This window comes from Gallinula chloropus (genome assembly GCF_964237585.1).
Source record: "Gallinula chloropus genome assembly, chromosome: 13".
In the NCBI taxonomy this organism is placed as follows: Eukaryota; Metazoa; Chordata; class Aves; order Gruiformes; family Rallidae; genus Gallinula; species Gallinula chloropus.
In genome coordinates, this window is record NC_140098.1 from 10369206 (window position 1) to 10396688 (window position 27483).

At 37.1% G+C, this 27483-nt stretch overlaps 1 protein-coding gene across 1 annotated transcript in view; it reads left to right on the forward strand.

Moving 5' to 3' along the window:
- The window catches only part of FTO (FTO alpha-ketoglutarate dependent dioxygenase), a 234938-nt gene that overhangs the window by 35626 nt on the left and 171829 nt on the right, over positions 1-27483 (forward strand). Inside the window, exons 2-4 of the mRNA XM_084269877.1 lie at positions 6448-6525; positions 11027-11684; positions 19539-19682. Of these exons, the coding sequence (XP_084126003.1) occupies positions 6448-6525; positions 11027-11684; positions 19539-19682 (880 nt within the window). The remainder of the gene's footprint in view (positions 1-6447; positions 6526-11026; positions 11685-19538; positions 19683-27483) is intronic.

Below are 27483 nucleotides of genomic sequence, written 5' to 3' on the forward strand. Positions count from 1 at the left end.
CCACACCCGATTTTTAAGTATCTTAATGACAATGGCACCTTGGATACTTCTACCACTACCTGTCAAAATGTATATAGATCAGAAATACTGCAAGACTCAGTATTTTCTGGTAACAATGGAAAGCTGCAGGAAAATGAATTGCATCTTTGATCTTGCTGGTGGTTCTGGAAAACTATTAGTGTGACCTGCTTTTGTGTTATAAACAGAAGTTATAAGTCTGTTGCGAAGGTTCTGAATATGTATCCCAAGCTGTGTCAGCCCTTGGCTTTCATTCTGGAGGTCCTTGGTCAGCGTGTTTGCTCTTGCTTTGCTACACTGATGATATTATACCCCAGTGAAGGTTGTACTGGTTCATATTGCAGATATGCAATGCTTCCCAAAATGTGGTTGTGATTCTCAGTGTTTTTTTTCTGTTTCCCTGGGCCACTCAAGGACAAATAGCACCATGTTAGTGTATTTCCCATTCATATGTGTAGTATGCAGCTTCTGGGCACTACAGTGCCCTACATTCTGGCAATAGACTTCAGAAGTTGTTAGGCAACCTCAATAACTTCTTAGTGCCATTACAACACGAGAGGTCTGCATACAGCAGTGCCAAATGCATCCTTGTTTCAACATTAACCCTTGTTATAATCTATGGGTTTATTTAATCTGGTTTTAATCTTTATCAAATCTGTTCTCTCTTAAAAGACTTGTGCCTAGTATTTCACAGCTGCTCAAACCCACTTAGTTTCCTGGGTCTGTGTGTATAGAGGTATTTTTATTACGTTGCAGAATCAATTATTGGTGAGAGTCACCAGGGTTTCTGTCTGCTGTTCTTTGGAGGTGACCTAGTTAAGAACAGCTTAAGGAATCTAGTTTTTTTAGCAGCTATTGGCTATTTTTCAGTGGAACTATGCAAAGAATGGCATGCAGAAATGACACAGTGTCCTTATCTATTCCTTGTGATTCACAAACCTGTTGATCTCCAAGTGTTCACTTTTTTAAACATTTCCTTAGGTTCACATATGCTCTTGTGTCCATATGTATAAGAAGAAAACTGATGAACTGAAGATCTGATTGAAACTTGATCTGTTTTTTTCAAAGAAAGTTTGGATGCTCTTCTCACATAATCCAAGTGATCCATTTACTGTTACCTGCTGGAAGAGGATGCACAAATGATAAAACAAGAAATGGGTGATGGTGTCAAGATGCTTGCAGTGATGGTAGAAGTTTATTGATGGGTATACTGAGGAGACTTAGGGGCATTTTGTCAGCAAAAAGTGGCTATGTTTGAACAATTTATCACTTCAAAGTTTTATGATTACTTAAAGTGCTAATCCATGTGTGACAAATCTACACTCAGCTGTGTAAGAAAATTGCCTGTTCTGTTCCATTAACAGCCACTGGCCAAAGGAACAATGTTCCTGTAGGTTAAAACAACAATTAAGGGGCCCTTACATCAGGGTGGGGACAAAGGGGAAACTGGTAGCAAAGACATTTTTCACACATTGCTAAGCTGCTTCAATGCATAAATTAACTGTTAGTTCAGTTACATCAGCCAAGTATGTTGTGGGTATGCATGACTGGGCTTGTGAGCGTGTGTGTACCAAACTCCGGGCCTGTTGATTTATGAGAAAGGGTAAGAGAGGTTGAAATTAGTAAGCAAAGCCAAACAGTACCTTTGCAGGAAAGAATGTCAGAGAGTCTTTTAGACAGCTGCGTAGTTAGATCTGAGGTCTTTGCACTCCAGTAGATTGTTCATCATGTAGTTCTTTTCATGATCATATCACTTGAAATGCACCCTGATACTTATGTAACTGGGGGGGATTGTTCAGTGGTAGAGCAAGATGCACGATGGGTATATTAAATAACCAGCATGATTTATAGGTAGTATAGGTAGGAAATGGATTTATGGGCTATTAAATATTGTTCAAGAGTCTTAGATAATTTTAGTGTGAGCTTACATACTGATGATTATACAAGTATTTGTCTTTAATATGAAAAAAATCTTACTTAGAGTATTATGTGAGGGGGAAACTGTGGTATGCAAAGCGTGGTACAGTATGGTCATATGTCTGCCAATATTTTTGACAGGCTGGATTATAGTAAGAATATAGCAGACACAGGGCTTTTCTAAGACTTGAGTGCAGTGAAGGGTAACCTGGAAATATAACTTTTTCATTTGAGTAAATGGTGCTGCAGAATTGGGCAGTCCCTTAAGATCTTTTGATAAGTGGAGTTTACAGAATTATTCTGAAGAAAAATATTTCTGAAATCTAATATATGTGATAATGGAGAAATAAAAGCTGTAATAGTGGATTTCAAATGTATTTTTCATTACTTGATGTTCATTTCTGCCACAACTGGTTTTAGCGAGCTACTTGAATGGTCTTGGTTGCTATGAAGGTGTAACAGCTAACACTTGGAAAGCCTGGTCACTTAAATGTCAACTTCAAAATCTCATTTCTGCCTTAAACTATCCCAGACTTGGTGTGATTGGCTGGTTTGTTTATTTTAAAATGTGAAAGTGTGTTAGGAGTAAAGTTGTGGAAGTTCCTGTAAAGTGGTGGCTCTTTTATGTATATGGGGTCTTGGTGTTGTCACAAAATTTTTACTATATGAAGTATTTAATCTTCTTCCTTTATAAAGCCATTGAACTTGAACTTCAGAGCAGTAGTCCTTCATGCATGACTTGAAAGAAATCCACATTTTATTGTAGTTTAATTTAAAAAAAAAGACAGAGAAACACAGGTCCTAATGTCCTTTCTTGTGTTGGGAAGAAGCTAATAGAAATGAGACATTTTTGGAAAACCAAAGGTTTGCATATGAACTTTTGATGCAGATCTTTCTTTCATGGCAATATGCATTTTCAGAGTGCCTTGCTAACCCTAGTAACAGGGTTATCTTTTCAGAAGTGAATATTACTAGTGGTGATGTGAACAAATGTGAACAAATACAACTTCTTCAATAAATTCTTCAGTGTGTTTTATGCCAAGGGTGGATAAAATGGGGGGAAAAACTTTTGCTTCTTAATATTTTCAGTGGTTTTATGTATTAAAATTTATTGTGACATTGTAGCCTTAAGTTTTTGTCAGATCTAATTTCAATAATATTTCAATGTGATTTCAATAAAAGTAGTTTTTAGAATACATTGTTTTAGTCAAGACAATGATCTGTAAATTGGAAAATTACTATTGTCTTCTGACTTGTTTGATGATGAAACTAAGTGGGATTGTATGTTTGAAACGTGAAGGCCTTCACAAGTGTTTATAGCTTAGATATTGAACTTTTCTCTTACAATTAAGAAAGAAATGAAACCTTTTGAAAATGGTATTGACACCCTGCAGGGAAATATGTTAGCTGTAGAAATTTTTATACTGTTTTGCTACTTGGCCAGGAAATGTCATTAAGTCCCATCTTTCTTTTATACCACTTAATTTGAAAATAGCAAACCATGTGTGTCTAACATTACTGCTCCTTGGCCTGTGACTTTGTGTATAGTGGTGTTTGTTACTTCTGCCCTGTAACATACAGGGCGTTACTTACATTGCCGTGAAGAAGCTGTATGTGCATTGAGAGATTCCAGTTACTGCGATTGCATTTGCTCAGTTTTGCAACCATCTCATCAATAAGCACATTTACTACTAATTAATCAGCAGAGATCGGTAAGGTCTGCAGGAAGTTTCTCACACACTCAAATCAGGCACTAGTTCTTCTTGTATTCATTCCAGTTATCAGAGTTAGATATTGCAGGTCCATCAACACTCACAGCACCCGATGGGTAGGATATTTGCAGAGATTTTCTCCTTTCTGAAGGCCTGAGTGCAATAATTGCAAGCTTTCTTGAGCAGTACACAGTGCATGATGACATTATAGAAATGGTGCATATAAGATTCTTTTGTGTATCATCATTGCTAATGTATATAAAAATCACATTTTTTTTAATAGTTAAGAAAAATAAGTCACACCTACGTAAACTGTTATGCTGTTAATAATTTGAGATGTAAAATCAGACTGGAAAAGTGCTTTTTCAGATGCCTGGCACCTTCAAGTAAAGGCAATTATTGGGTTTTTTCCTATGTTGGAAGAGCCTCTAAGCAGTGCTTATGTAACAGTGCTTAGACTATACACATCAGCCAGCTGGTATAGCCAGATCTTCACGTTTTCTTCTTTCTTTTTTTTTTTTTTTTCCTTTTTGGAGGTATTCGTGAATAGCTTGATGTTTTTGACATCTGTGTGACAGCTTCTTGCATAAGAGATGAGCAGCGTGTTATACCACCCAGCTGTGTGTATTAGTCTGTACATCAAGCTGAAGAGCGGCACTTAGCCAGATCTGACAATCAAATGTGAACTAGTACTACCTATACACAAGAGTGCATTTTAATGTTGTGTGCTTTTTGCCAAGAGGCTGGTACTTGACAGAGAAATTGTCAGAATCTCTTTTCTTCCCACCTCTCTCTTTTTTTTCCCCACAGATTGAGTTCATGTTAAAATATATGGGGATTTTTTCCCCTGCAGTTTAATATGGTTTATCTCACAGATAATGAAGGCAATCTAATGTTTTCTGTGATTTCATGTAATAAAATTGTAACAAGCTCTTTGTAATAGAGAAGTGTTACTGTTTTAGAATATGCAGCAAATTAGCATGTTATTTTTTTGCCAGCTTAATCTGAAGTTCCATTATGCTGTGTTTCACCCAACATAACAACCTGTTCCCAAAGAAAAGCAGGGACCTAGACAAATTCCAGAGCTAGATTGGAACTTAAGTGCTGCTCTTCTCTGTAGGCGATCAGCAGATTGAGTGTGGAGATAAGTGAGAGCTACCTGCTCTTATTTTAGTTTGACTGGTCTGCTGGCTATAAACCTTATCTTCTCCACGTCCTCATGATTTTAAGCCTCATTTGTCATCTTTGATGCTTAGATTTAAATAAATGAAACTTTTCATAGTATAACAGAGAGAGCAACTAACTCTTCATAGTTCAGCTCTCCTTGCTGATGTATTTGCTGTAAGTCAGAAGTTAGTTACTACATGTAATATTTCTTTCTTCCGTTTTGAAATAGGATTGCCAGAGTAGGGAAGGTCTCTTTTGATGTCTGCCTGCATCCAAACAGATTGTGAAAAGGCGAGTTTACAAGAAAAAAGGATTTTATTATTTTTAACACAATGGATTCTCTTGTCAATGAAATAATCAATTTGCAGTGATGGCTAGGTAATGAAGTGTGTAGTTCCCATGTAGTTTGGCTTTATAAAAGTGTCAGTGATAGCCTTTTGTTTTCCTTTATATTACACCCTTACTGTCCTTTTAAAAGTAGTATTCCATTCCCATCTGGTGTTGCTCTTACAACATGGAGGGAGCCACAGCTTCAATAATCTCTTGTGGTAGTGTTTATATAGTTGAAGATATTGGAAAAAAAATGATAATTTGTCTCCTGTTACCTGAAATATTTAAGCATTGTGGCAATGTAGCTTAATGGTCTTTGAGTTGCGTTTTTATTTGCAAATATTTGTTAGTGATCAAAGTTTGTGAAGAAACAATGCTTGCAAGCTGAAAGAAGAAATAAAAGGAGCAGTGTATTAATGTTCTAGGCCAATACTTCCGCAGTTTTATGCTGCTATTGGTCTGTACTTTATGTCATGTGGAGTTAGACTCTGGGTAGATAAATGTGGATGACTTGTGGATTGGCCTTGTCAGATTGAAAATAAATCTGATGACATGTTTCAAGCGTCTTTTCCACTTCCCAAATCTTAAGCTGTACAGTTAATTATATAACAGGTCCATGAATTCTATTTTTATTAATAAACCCCGGGAAAATTGGAGAAAATCAGGCTTTTATCTTAGGAAATTCTTAGTGGTCATGTTGACTAAGTGTCGGTGGCAATGCTCTCAGTCTAAAACAAGTAAAAAGGGAGTTGAGAGAAGGGGGAGAGGGGTTCTGCTCTTCCCAGCCAGCTGGTTCTTACCACAACCCAACATCAACTCCAATGTACCCTTCATACACTGATCTAGTGCCCATTGTTTTAATAAGGTATATTATTGAGCTATTTAATGGAATATAAGCTTTGTACCCGTTGGGTATACAAAATGAAGTAGCAAATAAAACTTAAAAGTAGACATTAGTATCAAGATACAGTGTAGGCATAGATACATAGTAGCATAGAACACTAGACCAAGATGGATTTTCATCAGTTGAATAAGGAATGTTAATCTAAACGAAGATGTTAGGAGGAAAAATACTCGTGTTCTGATACCACCTAACCCAAATTACTGCTTTGTCAGTGGAAAAGCTCCACTGATTATTTTTTTTTGGCATCCATTTTTCCTTATTTAATTTTACAGAATTAAATGTAGTAAAAGAAATACCTGCATGTCTTTGTTCTTTTAAGTACAACTGATTTTATACTTGGCTGGCTTTATCTTGCTTTTTAGTCTAATTTTCTGTTTCAATTTTACTCTTCCAAAATAGAAAAAAAAGCTTCTTGAAGAGCTTGGAGAGAAAAGGCTTCCATATGTGACACCAGACGATGCTGATTTCCATGAATTGGTAATATATTTCTTTTAACTGTATTTGTTTAAAACTAAAATGGCTCTTTGCACTGAACAAGAAATAAATCTTTCTTCAAAGAGACACTGTGAAATCTGATATGAAGAAGGTATCCCGATGGCTGATGATGTACTTACAGGTGGTGCAAAGTAAGACCTCTAGAGTTGGGGTATTCAAGAAGGAAAACTTAGTGAACTTGATATATTTTTAAGGTTCTGCCCTGAGTATCAGTACATAAGTACCAGGTAACATATGTAACCATGAAGTGCAGTTAATTATGTTTTGGTAAAATACATGTCACTGGTTTTTAAGTTGGTTTTTTTTGTTTTTTCTCACTGCCCACACATGCCCCGACCCCTCCCCTCTCCCCTCCCTTCCCCCCTCCCCACCCCCCCACCCCCAGTTAAGAGAACTATTAGTAGCTCAGCTTAGGCAAAATAGGGGAAATATTAACATATACATTTGGCAATTTTTCACTTAATTCTACTTTCAACCAATAAGTAGTCCTTAAGAGAAGATGGAGTCAAGGTTGCCCCGATGGCATCTGATTCCCTTGGTATCAGTAAGCCGTAAATGCAGATGAAAATGGCAACAAGATCAGCAGTGAAAACAGACATATTCAAGCTGTAGTAGAGTTTACATTCTTGTTGCATCATATAAAATCATGCTTCTGTGTAGATTTTGGATTCATGCTAGGTATTTTCAAGTATATGTGATAACAGTAAGCCACAAGCACCTTGTATTCTTATGGTGGCTATGAAATGTTATTTTATGAGACATGTAGATATTACAAGTTCTGTGACACTTAAGTGTACTACTGATGGAGAGGAAGAGAAGAGTGAGCTTGAAGACAGCAAACTGACAAAATGAAACATGTCATAAAGTTGAGTTTTATAATCCGTCTTTCCTAGAGTGACCTGCCATACTCCTTTAAGGGTGCACCCATGGTAAAACAGTATTCTTGGAATGAGTTGAAAAGTTTTGCCAGGATGCAACAAAAATAAAATCCAAAACATGCTACAGTGTTCTGTCAGGGATGGAAAGGTACAGTTTGAACAAAGCTAAAAAATTACCACACAAGCACACCTTCATTGGGAAACTCTTTCAGTGTGTCTTGCCTGCTGAAGCATTTCAGTAAAGGTCCCCAAACCATTGGCTGATACAATGTAATGTTTAAAGCCAGTGAACAAGAAGCCTGTTAACAAGGCAGTTTACAAATACCTGAAGTACAAGCTGCCAACGAATGAATGAAGTGGCAGTTTGCTTATCTCGGGTCCTTATACCTGGTTTCTGACTTTTATTCTGTCACTTGAGTCATCCTGTAGGGTGATTCTCTGGTGAGTGCCACCATTAGATGTGAAGGCACATGTATATTAAAAATCATGTGTTTGACATTTATATGAAGATTTGAGCGTCAGATGTTTTGCTTTTTTGGTGTCCTGTAACGTACCTGCTTCTTTCAGAGTGAGCAGTGAATTGAACTTTAATACTTGCCCTCAAAGTCACAACACAGAGTACATGCTTACTCCCCCTTCCCCATCCCCCAAAACAAGGTGTCCACTGTGAACCCCGTGTTCACCCTGTGTTCTGATCCCTTAATCCTTTCCTTATGTAGGACATAGCACAGTGACTGGTGGAGATTTAAAGAAGACCAAAAGCTTTTCATGTAATGTGTTGGAAATGTGTTTCCACTTCCTGATTTCTTCAGAGGCATCAGTGTGGGGTTTTTTAAGGTAGAATCCCAAGTATACTGTTTAAAACATAATGATAAAATAGTTCTCAAGCGTATAATTTTAAAGCAGAACCCAAAGGTAATGAGCTTCTCACTGAGCTGGCAACAGAATGTGGAAGGCGTTAGGTCTGCAGTTCAGGGGGGGAATATAATGTTGTCACCTCTGTAAAATCTGTGCTTTTCCTTTCTACTGCATGTTTTCAGGTGATTTAGTTGCTTTATGTTGCATTGCAGTTTCCTTCCTCCTGTTTGTAATAATCCTTCAGAGCTTAATGTGTGAGACTCATGTCAGAAATTCGGTATGTTAAATGGGTTAAAAATATGTAGTAATGATGACTTTTGAAATACCCTATGATAGCATATGTATTGTAACTATCAGTCTGACCTGGGTACATCCAATATACAGGATTTTTTCAAGAAATATTGGGATGAAGAACTGTTAGTGGTTAGTGCTTTTTTATACATATAATTTTCATAATAAAACAAGTCTTGCAGTAATAATCTTTATATTTTATAACATAGAATGTTCAGTCATTATTGTGAAGAAATAGTATGAGTCCCTCAACCTATACCCACACATCCAACTGCAGCCCATAGCTGTAAATCCTTAAATTTGCAGTTACTGATTTCAGTCATTACTATTTATCTGTGTTTCTCCGCTGTACTGTTGAAAGGCTACAGATGCACAGCACTGATTGAAACATAGGGCACAGTTCAGGACCCCTAAAGGAATCACTTCAGGCTTTTGGCAAGCTCAGGCAAGTTGCATTTATCAATTTTATATTCAGTTCTTTTAATGAAAGCTGGGATCCGGTGGTCAGTGCTGGGGATTGTAGGGGCACCTTCAAACAGATAGCTAGGACTGTTTTCAAGCTTTGGTAAAGTTAAGCGTGTAAATACTTAACCAGAAATTATTATTATTATTATTATTATCTGTAGATACTGTTATGGGGTTTTCCCCTCTCTCTAGTAAGGTAGGTTTTGGAAGCCATAATAATGCATAAAGAAGAGGAATTAGTTTCACTGTAAAAATTCACAAGAAACGGTGGCAAGGTTTACAGATAAACTCAGATTTAAGATGCATGGTTGTTATTTCAGAAGTAGATTTCCTTTTATGTTCCCCTTTTTAGTAGAAACAATGGATACTACACAGCCAGGTGGCTTTGTAGGCTTCAGTGTTGTAGGCTAGCAACCTGTTATGATGCAGAAGTCTGTTTTCATTCAGTAGAAAACGTGTACTGACTGACTTGCATGGCTTGTGTCTTTTCAAGACACCTTTTCTGGATTTTAAGATCAGTTTCCTGAAAGGCAGGTTCGAACCTGACTTGTAAGTAGGTAGTACTAGTAAAGTGGTTTTGAGTTGCAGCAGGAGCCCACAGATGGATAGTAGACCAGTGTGATGCTTTTGTGATGGTGGCTTTCATTTGCTTTCTAAAAGCACTTTTACTAGTGTAATAGCTTTTGTTCAAAGTTTTGCTAGATCAGGTTTGTCCATCCATGTGTTATTGCCCCACTGCCTAATGCTTCAGATTTCAGTTCCTCCCCCAACTCCATAAATACCAACCTTTTCCCCAGAGTAGTCGCTAACTTCTGGCCAAAAGGGGATAGGTGTCGTGAGTTGTTAAAGCTAATTGAACACCTGTCATGCTAATTGATACCTGTCAGGCTGGCATTACAGCCTTTGCATCACTAAGGGTCCTAGTTTGCATCCATTTCTTTTATTTATCTGTAAATTCTAATGGAATATGTAGGAACCTGGTCTCTATATGAACTTAGTCTCTAGCCTTTGTCCAGTTCGCCAGTCTCAGCAGTAGTTAAAGCAGATTTATAGGCAACCAATAAAAGGTGTGATTATGTGATACTCACTTCCTTAGAAAACCAGATTAACAAAATAAAACCATCCAAGGCCTCCTAGAGTGGGAAGCAGTGTTTTGCATACAAAGCAAGATACTGATGATTAGCGGCGTTATACCTCGCTGGGAGCTGTTCCATCCACACGCTGCTGGATACTGAACTCCAGCTGGTACCAGAGCTGGTATGGTCAGAAGAGGATATAAGGAAAAAGGGTTTTACAGGTGGGGAGATGGGGAGGGAAATAAGTTTGGAAATCGTGTTTTATCTAAAAAGGAAACTTTACGTGAAATGAGAGCTAATTGGCTTGCATTGAGGAGTGTGGAAATACAAAGGACCAGTATGCCAGGGACTGTTTTGATGATGGAGATGCAGTACAGCAGAATCCTGGCCTTTTTTGGAAAAATTTTGTATTCATTTTGTTATTTTTTCCTAAAAAAATATTATTTAAAACTATTTCAGTTTATCATGTAGCCCTCTAGGGTTCTGTCCATCAGAATGAGACAGAAGGGTCTCCATAACTATTGCAAAAAGCAGAGGTGCTTTGTTACTGCTCACTTTTCTATTGTTTATATGCTTAGAGGTAGCATTATCTACAGATCCATCAGGAAACTTATATGTTCTATTGATTTCTGCTAGAATTCTAAGATTTATTTATTTATTTATTTAGAGATTTGCCCTGGTGATGCTTTCTGGTGACAGGCTGCTGGTACATAGCCACAGTTTGTGCAATATCATGGAATAGGAAAATAATGATACTAGCATCTGTTTCTTCACTGTATTCTGGACTCAGTGCTTGTTAACTTGTGAAGTTAGCCTTGTCTGTTCTTAAATGTCTGAAATACTTTGGTTTCTGTAAAAAGAATAATTCTGTTGCTATTTTTGTTTTTTGGTGGTTGTTTTTTCCCCCTTCTTTAGTGGAAGACCAAATACTCCAAGCTGATATTCAGAAAATCTGATACGGTACCTGAAGAGCTCCATCAAATAGTACAGGAGGGCTTTCTGACCTTGCGAAAACATGATTGTTTCTTTCAAGATCTTGTAAGGATCAAAGGAAAAGATTTTCTTACCCCCGTGTCTCGTATATTAATTGGAAACCCAGGATACACTTACAAGTACCTGAACACAAGATTATTTACAGTTCCTTGGCCTACTGAAGGTTATGATATAAAATATGGCAGTCCTGAAATACACGAAGCTTGTAAAGCATTAATCAGACTTAATGACTACTTGCATAGTGAAGCAGTCAAAGCATTGCAAGGGCAAAATTTGTTTGAGACTAAAGAAGTTCAAGACACTAGTGTAATAGATAGGAAGCAAAATACTGCTGCTTTTCTTACAGAGGAGGAGTCTCTTTCAAAAGATCAAAGCAGTTGTGTGCAAGAGGATGACCACTTAAGTCTGAAGAACAGAACATCTTTTAACTTGACATTATTAAATTACATGGATCCACTACAAATGCTGTACTTAAAACAAGAACCTTATTTTGGAATGGGGAACATGGCAGTGAGCTGGCATCATGACGAGAATCTGGTGGAAAGGTCAACGGTCGCTGTGTACAGCTATAGCTGTGAAGGTGAGTGATGGGAGGGAGGTATGATTGGACCAGTGATATAAATACCTGAAATCCCTGAAGCTCTTTCAGGTTGCCTTGTGTGTACGTACATAAGCACAGCTGCATGCCAGTCCAGCTTTGTCACTTGCTTATGGCTGGTACGTCTTGTATTTAAGCCCTGTCTTTATTTCTATTGAAACCTGTACAAAATACACCTGTATTTACTGCAGCTGGCTTATCGGTGTTTCTCTAAGTAGATTTAAAAATTGGTATGATTAACTTCCTGACTAAGAGCCAGAAATTAACATCTGTCTAATACCTGTTTCAGGGTAACAGACATGCGTATTTTCTGTCCTGTAAAGTGTTTTATTGTAGTTGAGATCGCAGTCTTTGTTATGTTATTTCTCGTATGCAGACTTGCTTCTGGTTTATGCTGATTTTGCTACTCTTCTTTCTTTGGAAGGATCCTTTTAGGTTGGCTTTGTGTGAAAGTATTACTATATTTACTTGGAAGTATATACATTTTGTCCAGGCATGCTATAGTGCTAATGTGTGTTTTGTAGAGGACTTGCCAACATTTCTGTAGTTGGGAAGGGTGGAAGTTTTCCATTAAAAGACCTGTTGTCTGACAGGCTTTGCAGGCTCTTAGTTATATAAAAAACCCCCATTTAAATACCGTGTTGGGGGAGGGGGGGAAGTGTAGTTGAGTCATTAAATATTTTATTTTTAAAGTACACTTCCCATTTTATCTTTAAGAACAGATCTGAGGAATTTTATCCTGACAATTTTTGAACAAAAAGCCTTAGATGATTTTTAATGGCTTCCAGGTTTGCAAATTAGCATTTAGACACTTGATTTGAATTTGCAAATGCTCTGTTATGTTTCATAATCCGCAACTGACTTTTGGTCCTTCACAAATTCCTTTGATGCTTGCTTAAAAACGTGGGAAGAACTCAGTTGACTTCAGTAGATTTGGCTACCATGATGTAAAAGTAATAACTTATACTTTCATGTGCGTTCTCCTGTTTTGTTATTAGTTTTGAAACTCTGGGTCACTTTATAACTTAACACTCAGCTGAAAAAAATATATTTACATTTTCCTGGGCATAAAACATCAGCTGGCTTAGCACAGTGACAGCAGCAGAAGTGTCATTTATTTCATTAATGTTTGTCCTGTTTGCCAAAGATGTTGAGGTTCTATGTCCTCTATGTCCAGTAAATGTATTTTTTCAACATTACTGTAGATAAATACTTTTTCAGTAACATTTTAAGTTAAAGAAACTTAAGCATGAACTAGAAGTAATAATAATGTGTGTGAGGATTTGTTCTAATATGCTTAAAAACTGTTTAATGTAAAAGTTCAGGGGAAAAACTAAGTCCCTTCAAATTCAGAGTGCTGTAAATTAACAAAAAAGCAAGCTGCTATGCTTATTCATAAGTTCTCATTTGATTTTATTTCTTCACAGTCAGCAAGTTAAATAAGCAAAAATTAGACTGGTTTAAAACCACTGCACATTCTGTGCAAGATTTGACTGACAAGGGTAGAAAGAAATATTTGGTACATATAGACCAAAAATATGTATATGTGTCTATATTACATATATCTAATGTAGCTCTATTATATGTGCCTGTAATTAATGTGGATATATAAATCATTTATATGAAGGAAATTGCATATATATATCTGTATGTAATCAATGCTCTTGTCACATAAAAGATTTTTTTCATAAATACACTTACACTTAAAAGTTTGTGCTGGTTTGGTTTTTTTGAAGGGTTTAAAAATAAGCATGGAAACTTAAGACTAAGACCTTACTGGTGACTAAATCAATCATTCTATCATTTTACATTTACCATTAAGAAAACACCACAAACTAGTGCTTCATATTTTTGTATTTTTTCAATGATTCTAAAAGTTTTTGATCGACTTGCTATTTGATTTTCCATTGCCAAGGGGAGGGGGATATCTTGGCTGGAGGTGGCTGATGCTAAAAGCTCCATGTAGCTGGAGGTAGTGTAAAAAACAATTCTGGGGGAAGAAAATTATTGATGATACCTGATCCAGATGGAATTCCAGTTTCTAGCTCTTGAGCATGGCTCAAGCTGTTTTCATGGCTGTTTAGAGGAGGTTTCAGGAGCCCTCATGGCTCCTGAGCATGAGGGTCTGAGGGAGCCCCTTAGCATGGGGAAGCTCTGGCTTCCAGTGCTCCGTGGCTAGTAGCAGTTCCTCCTGCCACAAGAGTGGGAGCTGCAGGCTTCCAGATTTTGAACAGCAGCAGCCCCAGCAGTCAGGCAATCCTTCTGCCTCGTGGCAGTGCTTTGTCAGACTCCTCAGCGATGCACAGCTCCACTTGTACAGTTTTCTTTTTACTTCAGTTTGCATTTTTATAGCATTATTTGTTTGCTGCCTACTTATTTGATTAAATAATATTAAACCAGATACTACTGTAATTGAAACAACTTTTTTTTCATGTTCGCTTGTTCAGTGTTTGAGCCATAATGAAAATTTAATGTTTGAAACTTTGATCAGTATTAATTAGAGTAGAAGCCGTTTTTAACATGCCGGGAAGGAAATTTGAGAGCCAGTGTGAAGGTATTGGAACAAGCAGATATTCTAATTAGCATCGCTGTTTATTTTCCTCTTGCCAGTGCTAAACTGTTTCAAAGCATCTTCAAATGAGATGCATTTCTAACAACACGATAAGATAGATGTTTTGCTTAATATTCATCTGAATAGCATTTGCTTTTCTTTACATTAAAATAAAATTTATTTTAAAACTTATTAAAACCTTTCGTTTACATTAAAATTAAATATTACACAAGGTTGAAAGTAGGTTATCAAGGGCTAAGAGCAGGCCCTCACAAAAACTGGGGAAGTTTCCTTTTAATGTGCATATACTGGATGAAAGTGCATGAGTGGTAGCATGGTGCAGATGCAGAAATGAATGTGTCACAGAATGTGTGTTCAATTATACTGCCGATAACACTATTCGGAATTCATTTACCATAGAACGGGAATTCTGAATTTTGACCAATTCAGGATTTTTAATGACACATTAGCTTACAAATATCCTATCACATGAGAGCATTAAGGTAAGAACTTGTTCAGAAATGTAATATAGTAAGCCAATAACCCATTTTTATTTCCTGCTCTATTTATAAAAGCCAATTGCAATCCAAATACTGGTGGAATAAGGGCATTTTCAAAAATTGGATTTTATCCATGAAAATTTCCTAATGAACAGTTTTCCCTTGAGCCTTTGTAAGTTTTGCAGGGAGTTTTATTGCTTTGCAGAGCACTAGTTGGTTCTAAAGATGTTCTTTGAAGTAGAGAACGTGGTTCAGTTACCAACTTAAATGAGATGGAAAATAATGTTGTCCAATAATGTAGTGCAAGTGTCCACTGTTCTCATACCTGGATTTCCCACAAACTAGATTTGAAATTACCTAAGCAGTTTTCTCTAGGTTTGCACAGTATCTTCTTTACCTTATGCTGTAAGGCCTCCTTGCTGCCTAAATCTCTTGAAGCACTAACCAACTTGACAAGGTAATGTTGAAAGGTTTCACAAACTTATTTGCAGCAGTGACTGATCTTGAAGGAGCTTTTAGACTTGTTTCCTTTGTAAAATGCCGTTTGTATTTTTTCACACTGTGATACTGGAAGTAATATCCCAGCACTCAAACTAAAGATGGCTGCTTCATTTGGACAGGAATTGCAGGTAAAGTGAGATGCACTACAGATGTTTCATCACTAGGTTTTAAAAAAATCCTCAAACTACAAAAGTCATTCAGAATTGAAGTCAATCTGAATTTGTTGTAGTTGATTAATGATCCTCTTGTGTACATTTAAGCAATGTATGAAGTCATGGAGTAGACATTTGTACAGGATGAGAACAATTTCATTAAGTGGCTTCTAATGCCAGTAATGTAGAAATATTTTTTGTTCAAAGAGTAGAAATAGTTTGTAGAAAAATATATATTACTACTTAAGAAATGAGCATGTGACCGAAGTGGTCACATCTGTAGCTTGTAGGTTCTGGCCAGTTGGGATTATTTTCTGAGAGAATCACAAATTTGTAATGATCTGATTACTCTTTGAATAACTGTTTGCAATCCCTTTCTTCAAAGATGAAATCACAGTTTGAATTAAAACTGCTGCAGGTTGGGGTTCTTTTTTATTTTTGAACCACACTCTCACTGATTAGCTCAGAGTTTCTCCCTCACCAGAGTGAAGGGATGACAGAATATCCTTCATTCTTATCTTTTTTTTTTTTAATAATAAGGCAGAAGTTACTCTGGGTGGATACTCACTCTTTCCCACCAGCTACTGAAAAGCAAAACATGCTCTGCTTTGCTTTCTTTTTGCCTACAACATATATAAATTGCTTTATATTCTATTAATCACTGAATATATAACCAAGTTCATTTAAATTCTGAAAAATATTTAAAAATAAAATAATGATTCTTTTTTCTGTACCTGTGTAACAGTGAGCCATTTGGTTTAATGGTGAAGTAGATGGTTACAGTCTTGCTTTTTTTTAGCAATGTGTTGGCAGTGATTCCATTGTCCTAGAAGTGATGTTTGATTTAGGACTACATTCTGGATATATCTTAGCATTACAAATTGACTTTAATAGTGAGAATTCAGGATTCTGAGTGTCAAAAAACCTCTCAAACTCTTCTTGAGGATTCCAGTGCACAGAAATCTTTGAAAACTACTTCTACTTTCTGTGCTGTGGAACAATAGCCAAACTAGATCCAAGAAAGCAAGTTTCAGGTTGTTCTGAACCTAGCTGTAGCCCACACCTGATAAGATCGGGTCTTAGAGCTGGAACATCTCTGAAATTTGAGCTGTCTAGTTACAAGCATAATGCTGTGGCCAATTTTCTGCAGCTACATTCTCTCTCTCATAGCTCTGCCTTAATTAGAGGGTTGAGGTATTGTTGTTATGTTGTGGTAAGGTTGTTACCTAGATGCACCGTTTCATTTGGGATGCAAGCCTTTCTTGGAGGCCAAATTTTATAAATCTGTAATGAACAGAATTCAAATTTGCAGACAGTTTTATTGTATTTCCATTGAATACTGCTATACTTACCGTTTCTGTACGGTCTGCTCCAAAATAAATAGGTGTTCTGAAGCTGCGGTGTATGTGCAAGATCCACATGATTTACACCCAATACCTATGGTTTAGATTCATCCAAATGTTTTCACTTAAAACGGGAACTGCAATTATATCAGTGAATATACAGCATTCAGTCATGGTTGAGGGGTGACATACAGAATTCAATAGCAACTTCTTTGTACGTAAAAGTCCATCAGTGCTACCTAGAGATACTCCACCAATGTTAAGGTATCCTTTTTCTTCTCTCACTTTTAAAATAGCTTGCATTTAAAAGCTAGTAGCAGCTTGCTTCCATTTGTTACCATAATAACATGGTAGGAGCAATCAGATTCAATTGCTGCTGATAATTATAAGGTGCAATAATTGAGAATATAGAGAAAAGGAGACTGTGAGCTACACTTGAACTCTGTACTTAAGCAATAAAAAATTTATCAAACTGCAAAAAATAAGTCATTTTAATGAGCACATTCCAAAGGTGCTGGATTTATGAGGAGACCCCAGGAAACTTTGATTGAAATTGCTGTCTCTGATTGTAGTTCTATATTTTATTGGTGCCATATTGTGAACAGTGCTGCTGCCAAAGTGAATGGGAAAGCAGCATAACAGAGAGAGTTAACCCAGAAAGGTTACCTCTTTTTATAATATCCATGATGTATTGCATTAAAAATGCCTTGAAAGGCATCCTATTTGCAGTTTTCAGAAAACATTTTTCTTAAATTAAGTTACGATTTATCTGAGCAGGGCAGAAAATATGAAAGCCCCTTGAAGACTTTAGTATTGATTTTTCAGAGTATTTGCTAGCTCTTGTTTTCTCATTTGTGTGCTCCCTGATAGAAAGGCCTAGAGCTGCTCTGGAGCCAGAGCTCCAGCTGGATGAGAGCGGCGGCGGTTGAGGGAGGGAATGTGGGGACTGAATTTAGAGTAGGAGCTTTAATGAAGAACTTTGGCTTTTTTAAAGGTTTTGGCGCTGTGCTTCCTCAATTAAGGCAATATTTAATTGACATAGAAAACTAAGACAATTCATTAATGATGAAAAGCTACTCCCAGCTAAACAAATATCAGAGTAATCATGTGAGATGAATGACTGAATATTGTGAAAGTGCGAGTTCAGGGTTGCTTTTTGTGTCTGTGTTATATAATAAGAGTTATAAATCTTTATCTTGGTATTTTTATTCTAGAATTAAATGAAGACAGAAGTTTTAAAAGTGATTACATGAAAGCACATTTGAAAAGGACAGTGAAATGGACACACACAATTACTAACTTATCTGCAATAATGAGGCATGCTCCATAGCTGACGGTTTCTAGCCGTTCACTGCTGTTCTCTGCCAACTGCTTATTAAAACTTCATCCTCCCTCTGTCAAAATGCTCTGTTACTTTAGCCATAAAACTGTTATACCATAGCTCCCAAATACCTTGTTATAAATGCTGACTGTATCTTTCAATTTATGCTGCAGTGAAGTAAGCTTATGAAAATAGTTCTGAGGGATTAAGCTCTAAATACTATTTCTATGCAGTGGATTATTTTTCCCCAAGCTCAACACATTCATGTTGCTTAATGATAAGGAAAATGTTGTGACAAATGTATTGAAGCTTCATTGGCTCTTGCACATGTTATCTAGTGTGTTTGACTAATAATTTTGAGTAAAGAATGACACATAGGATTCCAAGATTTGGTCAACTTATTTGGTCTAGACTGTGTTTGTGCCCATCGTTTCACCTTACTTTGCCTCAGTTGATGATTTGGTGAAATTGCAAGTATGTAAACAAATGAAATTCTTCATAAAATACGTTGGCATTTGGATTTTTTTCAGAAGTTACCTGGTTTTCTATCAGTATTACTACATTTTTTCTTTGCTTATAGTGTTAGCAATGTAAAAAAAAAAAAGTTGTTAATTACAACTCCCATTATGTATACTTGAGAACTTCAGAAAAAAAGAAAGCCTTGGTTTGCCTTTACTTTAGTAATTGTAGTGGTTTAACTCAGCTGGCAGCTAAAACAACTTCACAGCCATTTGCTCCTTCTCTCCCCCTCAGTGGCATGGGGGAGAGAATCAAAAAGAAAAAAATAACAAGCCATGGGTTGAGATAAAGACAGTTTAATAGGATAGAAAATAATAATAAATAATAATGATAAAATAATATGCAGAGCGAGTGATGCACAGAACAATCTCACCACCTAGAGCCAATGCTAGGCTAGTTCCTGAGCACCTCCCAGCCCAGCCCCCAGTTATATATGGAGCATGATGTCATTTGGTGTGAACTATCCCTTTGGTCAACTGTCCTGGCCATGTCTCCTCCAACTTCTTGTGCACCCCTAGCCTCTTCTCAGGCAGGAGGTGTGAAAAGCAGGAAAGACCTTGACTCCTTGGCAACAACTAAAACATTAGTGTGTTATCAACATTATTGTCATCCTGAATCTAAACCACAGCACTCTACTAGATGCTAGGGAGAAAAATTAACTCTATCATAGCCAAAATGAGAAAATTAATTTGAAGTTTTCACCGTAGTAATGTTGGTTGTAAAAAAATTCTTGATCTCATAGGGCTTTTTTTTTAATTTAAACTAATCATGTGCTTTTAAATTTGGAGATGGTGATTATATCAAGTGGAGATTATAGAAAGTTTAAGCCTATCAAGATTGTATCAATGTGGGATATCATTAAGTCTGTATTGTTAGACCAGATTTTGTATTTTGTGATTCTCACCTTGTGTGTTGTCTCTGCGGTGTTTTTCTCATTCTCTTTTTAAAGGGTCAGCCACGGAAGGAAGTAATGAACAAAAACTGAAAGGAAGAGACCCAGCTGTTTGGCATGTAGGCTTGAAGGTAGCATGGGACATAGAGACACCTGGATTAGCCATACCACTTCACCAAGGAGACTTCTACTTGATGCTTGGTAATTTTCAAGGGCTAAGAAGGTGAACTTCCTGTGGAAAACAGAGAAAATGACACTTGTTTTAATGTAATTTACCATACCTCCCATTCGGTTAGGACTTCCCTTACGTACATAGCCATGAGATCTGGTTAGAGTGTAAAATCAACTCCTCCAACCTTGCGCCCTTCCAGTGTGCTTTGGGGAACTTATTTTTTCCCTAGTGTTTCGCTTCACAGCTAAAAAAAGAAAAGAATCTTTTTGAGCTTTTTCTGTCTGTTGTGCAGTCAGAATTGCAAGACTGAGTCAAGCTTCTGGCCAAAGAAGAATTCCCCAGATCCTGTGAGAAATTGAGCTGTGTCCATCCCATCCGTGTGTTTGTCGATGCTGATTCCTTTTAGTATTCTTAATGCAATTTCACTGAGTGTGAACATCCCTGTCTCTTGGGTTCAATAAAAAAGAAATTATGTTCTTCAGTTTGGTTTATAGTGTGACTGTGTATTATGTAACATGTGACTGTGGCAGTCCTAAAGGGTTCTGGTATTGTGGTTCTTGAAGTGTCAACCATTATGCCAATCTGCAGGTGTGCCAGACATGACACTTCTCTTGTTCTGCTTTGCTTTTCCATGTGTCTATTCAAACATGCTATCTTCTAGTAGTGGGATTATCCTAAGGTCATAATGAACAGAGCTGTCATACTCCCAAGAGTGAGTCTCAATGTCTCAAGTGTAGAGGATTAAAAAAAGGAAAAGAAAATTGAGTTCAGTTACTTGACCAGCTGAGCTCACACACTAAGGCTTTTCCATTGAAAGAAACGAGGAAAGAACAGTCACTAAGGCTTGTTGATGCAACAATCTGTTGCTTTCTCTTGCCTTGCATTTCTCCTAGTTATCATATTTGTTTGAACAAATTCAGCCATAAATCACACAACTCAAAACATAAATAAGGCTTCTGACATCACCATGTTTACGTGTTTGGTGACTTGGCGTGACAGACATTGTCTTTGAAGGGTAAGAGCATCTGCAGCGTTCCGTGTTCGTGTTTGTGACTGGGAAGGTAGACACCATGGAACGTGCCCAGAATGGCCTGTCCCACTGCCAACTTGTCGGACCAAACAGTCATTTCACTTGTACCTTCTGCTTTTATCTTTCAACAAATATGAAAAGTTTATCTACTACAAGCAATATATTTGTGGGCAGTCTTAACAAATATATACCATTCCTCATCTTTGGTTATCTCATCAAATTGTGTGCGCTGTCATCAATGAAGCATCTTGTATGAAAGAACTGGGCTGTCTAGGCTCTTTTAGTATGTTCAGGCATGTAGAGATCGAGTGTTAAGATGTGAGATCCTTTGGCATGGTGGTGTGGATGTGCCTTCCTTCTCTGGTTTTTTGAGGGTGTAGAATAGCAGCCTGGAGGGAAATGGAGACATTTCTTATATGACAGTGAAGCTTAACTGACAGCTAAACATTCCTCGAAAGGCGATTATTAATCTATTTTTGTGCAGTAGCAGTTTGGGTGTCGAGTAAACTTCTTATCTAATCCTTCCTAACTGTAAAGTTTGTGTTTTCCCAGCTTTGCTGGGCAGCAGATTCAGAAGGCAAGTAATAAAAGAAGGGGTCTAACTTCAGTATTTTTACTGCAAAATACTCTAGACTGTAGTTGACTGAGTTACCAGATCATAAGGACATTTTTTATTCCCTGATGGAATTTATAAACAGTCACTTAAGTAATATCAGGGATGCTATATTGAGGGCAGGTCAGAAAGTTAGTTTATTTAAGATGTAACATCGTGATCATGTTTAGATGGAAGCAGGGAATATATTAAACATTCTTTTGAAGATGATGTGTAAATCACTTTCTTATTAATACTATGAGACGAGCTAAAGATTTCAGCTCTGTAGCCCAGGTGTTTTATAATCTTTTCTGCATTTCAATAGGCTTTGTAAATTTTTCTCTAAAAAAAATTAAATTATGACTTTATACAGTCTGAGTATTTTCAAACTGTCCCTTTTATTAGGTTTCTGTGTACAGCAGAACTGCCTTTATCATTTTCACTTGAAGTGCAAGGACAATACAAGTGGGTATATACAGTTTTAGTGTATTTTTTTTTACTGTTCAAATTTTTTTTTAAACTGATTTTTAAGAGGAGGTATCCTGAGGATGCCATCTAAAAATGGCAAACTTTGTCTTAAAGAGTAACTTGACAATAACAAAGCCAATTTTAAATTAATTTATCTTGTGTCTTTATATTTCATATGTTCCAGAACCTCATTTTGGTAGGCAGAGTCATCTTGCTGACTTTATTCGGAAAGCAGTGGCAGCAGAATGCAAGGCATCTAGAAAATATAACTGTAAGATAAGAGTACTGCAGGTAGTAGTAGCTGTTGATGTACAGGGATCGACTGGTAGGACTGTGTGCTGTTTCCGACTACTGTTGACTTGCCCAACCCTAGCAAAAAAACTCTATAGGTCAGTTCTTCCGATTGTTGTCATGGTATAGGGCTTACTTGCCTCATATGGATGTCGTAAAATACTTTTTAATGAATAAGTCAGGTCCTATGAATTTCTGTATCTTTAATGCTCCAACTATTTCCTAATTTTGTACTCAAAAATCTTAGATATGAAAACATGGTAACTTGATATTTCTAATAGTAACGTGCAAGTACAGTAGCTTGCAAATCCTGAACAATGGATATATCAAAGGAACAAAAAGATTGGGAGTGGGTTTTAGCATTTCTAGTAGACATTTAATAATGTTTGTGCTCCTCACCTCATTGGTTATATTTCATTGTTTTGTTAGTCTGGGAGTAGAATTTTAGTAAAAGGCAGTCTTATAATAGAATTTGACATCCACATTCTCAGCAGTTGTCCGTAGATGAAGTAATTAGCCATAATTTAAATATTAGGACTAAACATGATGTGATCAAATCCACCCTTCCAATAAACTATTACAATAATATAGATGTATTTTGTTTAAGAAAAACCCAAACAAAATCCAAAATTGTTCCCACAAAGACAGATTTTTTTAAGGCCTACTTTTCCTAACATGAGGAAAAAAGATCTGGTGAATGACTGCAAATCTGCTGCCTAAAGACTCAAATCTGACCTTTATATCACTCATGAAACGGAAACACTTTAGCTCAATTTAGAATAATATATTGGTCTGCAGAGGAAGTGCGTACTGAACCCTGCTGTCTCAAGTACACAGTCAAGGGGTGTCTAATATGAAACGTGTTGGGTGCGTGCAATAAATCCAAAACGCGTGGAGGTGAGCAAAGGGCCCCATCTGCTCTGTCCTAGAGCATGCTTAACTAGGGTTGTCATGGTCTTACTATTAAATTGGAATCTTTCCCCTGATCTTTGAGTTAGACATGACCAGATTTGCAAGCAGATTTACAATTTTCACTAATTTTCCTACCATGACTTCAAAACATACTTAACAAAAATACATTCTGGCCTTTTTCAAAGGGAGATTTACTTTTCTGCAGCTGTTTCCCATAGATCAAGCTCTTGCTTGAAGGTTAGGGTTTTAAAACAGCATGAAGATGAACTTGGAATCTTATACCCCTCTCCGCCCCAGCAAATTATAGTTCAAGAAGCATCAAAAAATTATTTTTGTAACCAACCAGAAGTAAGGTGCACACATTGCAGAGGTTGGCTTGTGGTTAAAGATAAATATTTAATGGAAACACTTCCACATGTCTATAATGGCTCATTAAACTATTTCTAGATATTTAATCTGCTTCTATTTCCACAAGCTGACTTGAACCCTCTTTGCTCTCCAGCATCTTGAATGTGTTGGAGTTTAACCCTAGGGGTTTTATTCCTTGAGTCCATATTTAATCCAAATGCTATGTTCCTTGATTATTGAGACTTTGGACCCAGGAACGTATTTGTCATTACCAAACTTTGATCATGAAGCTTGGCAAATCCCAGACTTTTTTTAAGTTCAGCCTTTTCATTAATTCCTTTTTGTTTGTGCACGCTTTTCTTGTTTAAAAACTGATAATATTTCTTAATTAGGGACAGCTCACTCCTCTAGCTTATGAAAGTCATATTCCATTGACGAATAATTTCTTTGGGAAGGAGACATACCTGCCTGGTGCTTTCTGTGACATACTAATAGGACTAGTTTGCTTAGGTTTTCTCCTGTTGAAGCATTGTGTACAGTTGAATACAAGTCAAATGGGAAATAGTGGAAACCTGCACTGAGATGAAGTTAAAATTCTTTACTTTGTGATAGTTAAGAAAACTAATAGCACAAATCCCTCTCACTTTTGTGTGTAGATATGTGTGTTTAGAATATCAAAGCTTTTGCCAGTGCTTTAAACCCCACGGTACCTGTTATCTGCCTCATGAAATAAGATGACACAAAGAGAACTGTCTAAAAGTTCACATTTTATGAAGAACACTGTTTCTCAAGAACACATGAAAGAAGATAGGTGATATAAACCCCTGTTGCTAAATCTGAGAGCATTTTGCATTGTGCTTTGTATTTTCCTGCAGAGTACTTTACCTAGAAGTACATTTTGGGCTTTAGTCCTTTCTCCTTTTGGTGAAGACTGTCTCAGAATGAATTTCTTCTTTCTACCTTGTCTATGTTATGTCTTTATAACAGTTCACAGTCATATGGGTACATGGTCGTTACTTCTCTCAGTAGTTTCCAGGCAAGTCCCTTTGCCCCTCCTTTCCCTTCAGCTTTCCCATCTCAGTTACCAACCCCACAGAGGCCTTGGTGGATAAATGTATTACAGCACTGAGCACCATAGATGTTTTTGTGGTGTTTGGTTGTTTGGGTTTTTTCTCTGCAGGTGTGAGGGGTAGGGATCTGTATTAAATAAAACCTCCATTTTGTAAGTATTTTTACACAAAGTGTGTTGTCTGAGTTCCGGTAGCTGGAGATTCTGTGTGAAATAACTGTGTGCGTTTGCAGCTAATGGGATCATCTGCTAAACATGCTTCTGACTTCTTAGTACTCCATCTGTAAAGGCAAAATCTGGCCTCCGAATTATTTAAACAGGCTTCAGGTTGGTAACTTTGTTTCCCAAGGTGGCTTTGGCCATGTGTAGACAGTCATACCCATGATTAATTTCTTTTAATAAATCTTGCCCCACCTATAGTAGCCTTATAATGGGATCTGGCTCTAAGGTGGCTGATGATTCATTGGACAGTGGCAGGCAGAATGCAGCAGAAATAAAAGAATAAGCCAATCTACTTAAAAGGAATGCAGTTTTTGCCTTATGCATGTATGCAGGAAACAGGCACCTTGTTTCTTAGGTGCTCCACCTCAGACAGAAAATTGGAGTAGTTGTTTCCAGCATTCACACGCCAAGTGTCTGTCACCAACCCAGTTATGTACCTCTGAACACAAGCAAGCCCTTTACAACATTGTCAGTAGCTTGAGGAAACTGATTTAGGCGTTGTACTGCCTGAAGTGCAAGTAGTTACCCACACTCCCATGGTGACTGGGGACACAATGGTAAAAATGAATAGCTCTAATGTACAGGGTTAGGCTTTCATTGACAAAACTCTCTGGATGGGGTGGCATTCCAGCATGTATTAGAATTTCTTGGTTGTTTTCTAGGCTTACTATTTAAGGTAGGGTAATTTGTAGTGTTTTAAAATTTATAAACAAGTGAAACTCCTGATCAGGCTTCAGAAAAACGTCACTGTGTGAGTGATGGTGTGTTTCATAGGTGGGGGAAAGCTTTGGGAGAGGAGCAGTCACATAAGCAGCAGGTTGTAGTAACAATCTCAAAGCTGCCTCCTTACCTCCCAGTTTCCTCAGTTGGCAGATGCATCTTATAAGCATCTGTATGGAAGGCAAGGCTGTTTTAAGGAGGAGAAGGGATTGTGTGCTGCTTCTTGCAACTGTACTAAAGACATGGCAGAGTTGGTGTTAAAGGTGATTTAAAATAAAAAGTCACTTCTCATGTGCGTTATACAGTTGGCATATGTTTTATAGGGTTTGTTTTTGTAATAGGCATTGAAAGGAGATGTCCCTGCCAGAGCTGTCCTGAAAAGATAAGGGCCTGCTGGTTTGTGGCTCTTACCTCACCACAAACACAGAACTGTCTGACAGATAGCTTGCCTGCACGCAGCTTCCCAAAGCAGGACCGATACCTGTATTCCTGCTTTATATACATGGGTTTGTGTGATGTGTAATACTGGAGAGGCTGTGTCTTGATTTTCCAAACCTCACAGATCAGTATTTAGTCAGGTAAAACTGGTGTTAACTCCACATGTATTGTGTTTTGCCTAAAAGCATGGGTGTGCTGTGCTAGGTTTGACATGGGTGTCTGAGGAAGGTAACAGTTTGGGTTTGGCTCTCAAACCAAAATAGCAATCTGGATGTAGTGTTCTGTATCTGAATGAAATCTGCTACTGCCAAATGGACAATGGCCAATTTAACAGAGAGTGCTTTTTCTTTTCAATTAATATATTTTTAGAAGGGATAAAACAGGCAAATCTTTACTGTAATCTTTTAAGACCTAGAATGTATTTTTCACATATCCTTCGAGACACGCAATCCATGAAGCTTCAACTATTTTTGTACAATTACAGTTTTAGATGAATTATAAACTCTTAAATTAAAATTACAGGCTGCTTTCCAAGAGTCATAAAGGATTAGAGACAGTTGGAAGCAATGTCAAGGGGCAGCTCTACAATGCAAGATTTGCCAAGGGTGCAAATAACTAAAGGTGCAAATCAAAATGTAGTACTTTGGATGTTGTCTGCTACGTAAAACACCACAATGAATGGGGTGATGGAAGTGTTTACATTTGTTTTCTGTCACAATACTACTTGGAAGTGGTTCTGATATTTAACTGTTGCAATGTCCAGAGATAGTGTTGTTCTGCGGCCCCTACAAGACTTGGCTCTATGCAATTTCACCATCATAGATTTATGTAGGAAATCACATTTTCCTGTGTTCTCTTTGTTAGTTTAGGAGCTTTTTGCTGTATTTTCAACTTCACCTATCTGCTAACCTCATGCAGATAGAAAACGAGCCTCTCATCTAAACTTTCTCAGTGGGAATACAGGCCTGTTTCATAACACTGTCTGCCTATTCTTTATATAAACTGCTTTTCTGAAACTTGTTTTACAGTCTGTGATGCTGTCTGCTGTCTCGGGTATGAACTTTGTGAAGAGCTGGTTAGACACTGTTCTTAAAACTAGGATAAAGTAATTTTTCTGAATTTTTATTTGTTAGGCTTTTCTTAGTTTTATAGTTTTGGACCTGTTGCAAAGGAAAAGTGTTAGAGCATGTGGTCTTTCAGCAGCAGAGAGAATACCTTTAAGCCTCACCTGCTGTGCTCTTTTCAGTCTGTTACAATGGTCAAAAAAGCATTTTCAAAAATTAGTAGGAATTTAGGATATTAGGTTTCAGGTTTGCAAATAGTGATCTCTTAAATAAATTGTTTTTGAGTGATGGAAGGATGAAGCTTGATAATTTCTCTTACTGTATTAAGATGACTGAAGCTACATTCCCCAAAAGAATAGTTATTATTCAAAGTACAGACTCCAAGTTAACGAGCATCTTGTAGGTCTGTCCTTCTGTTCTCTTCTAATTCTGTCTATGATGTGGATTTCTTGGTGACACTTAGGTCACATAGTGACACAGGTATGTTTTTTTTAATTCTCTTTCTACTGACTTACGAAAGTATAACCCAGGAGTGATTTTACAGAAATTTTTGATAGATTTTCGAGAATATCTTGTTAAAATGATGCTGCTCTCAACCTTAACACCAAAACTCACTTCATGAGTGGTTTTCAATGTAACAGTAAGTGCTGTTTCTAGATTTAGTCTGAACTTTTTC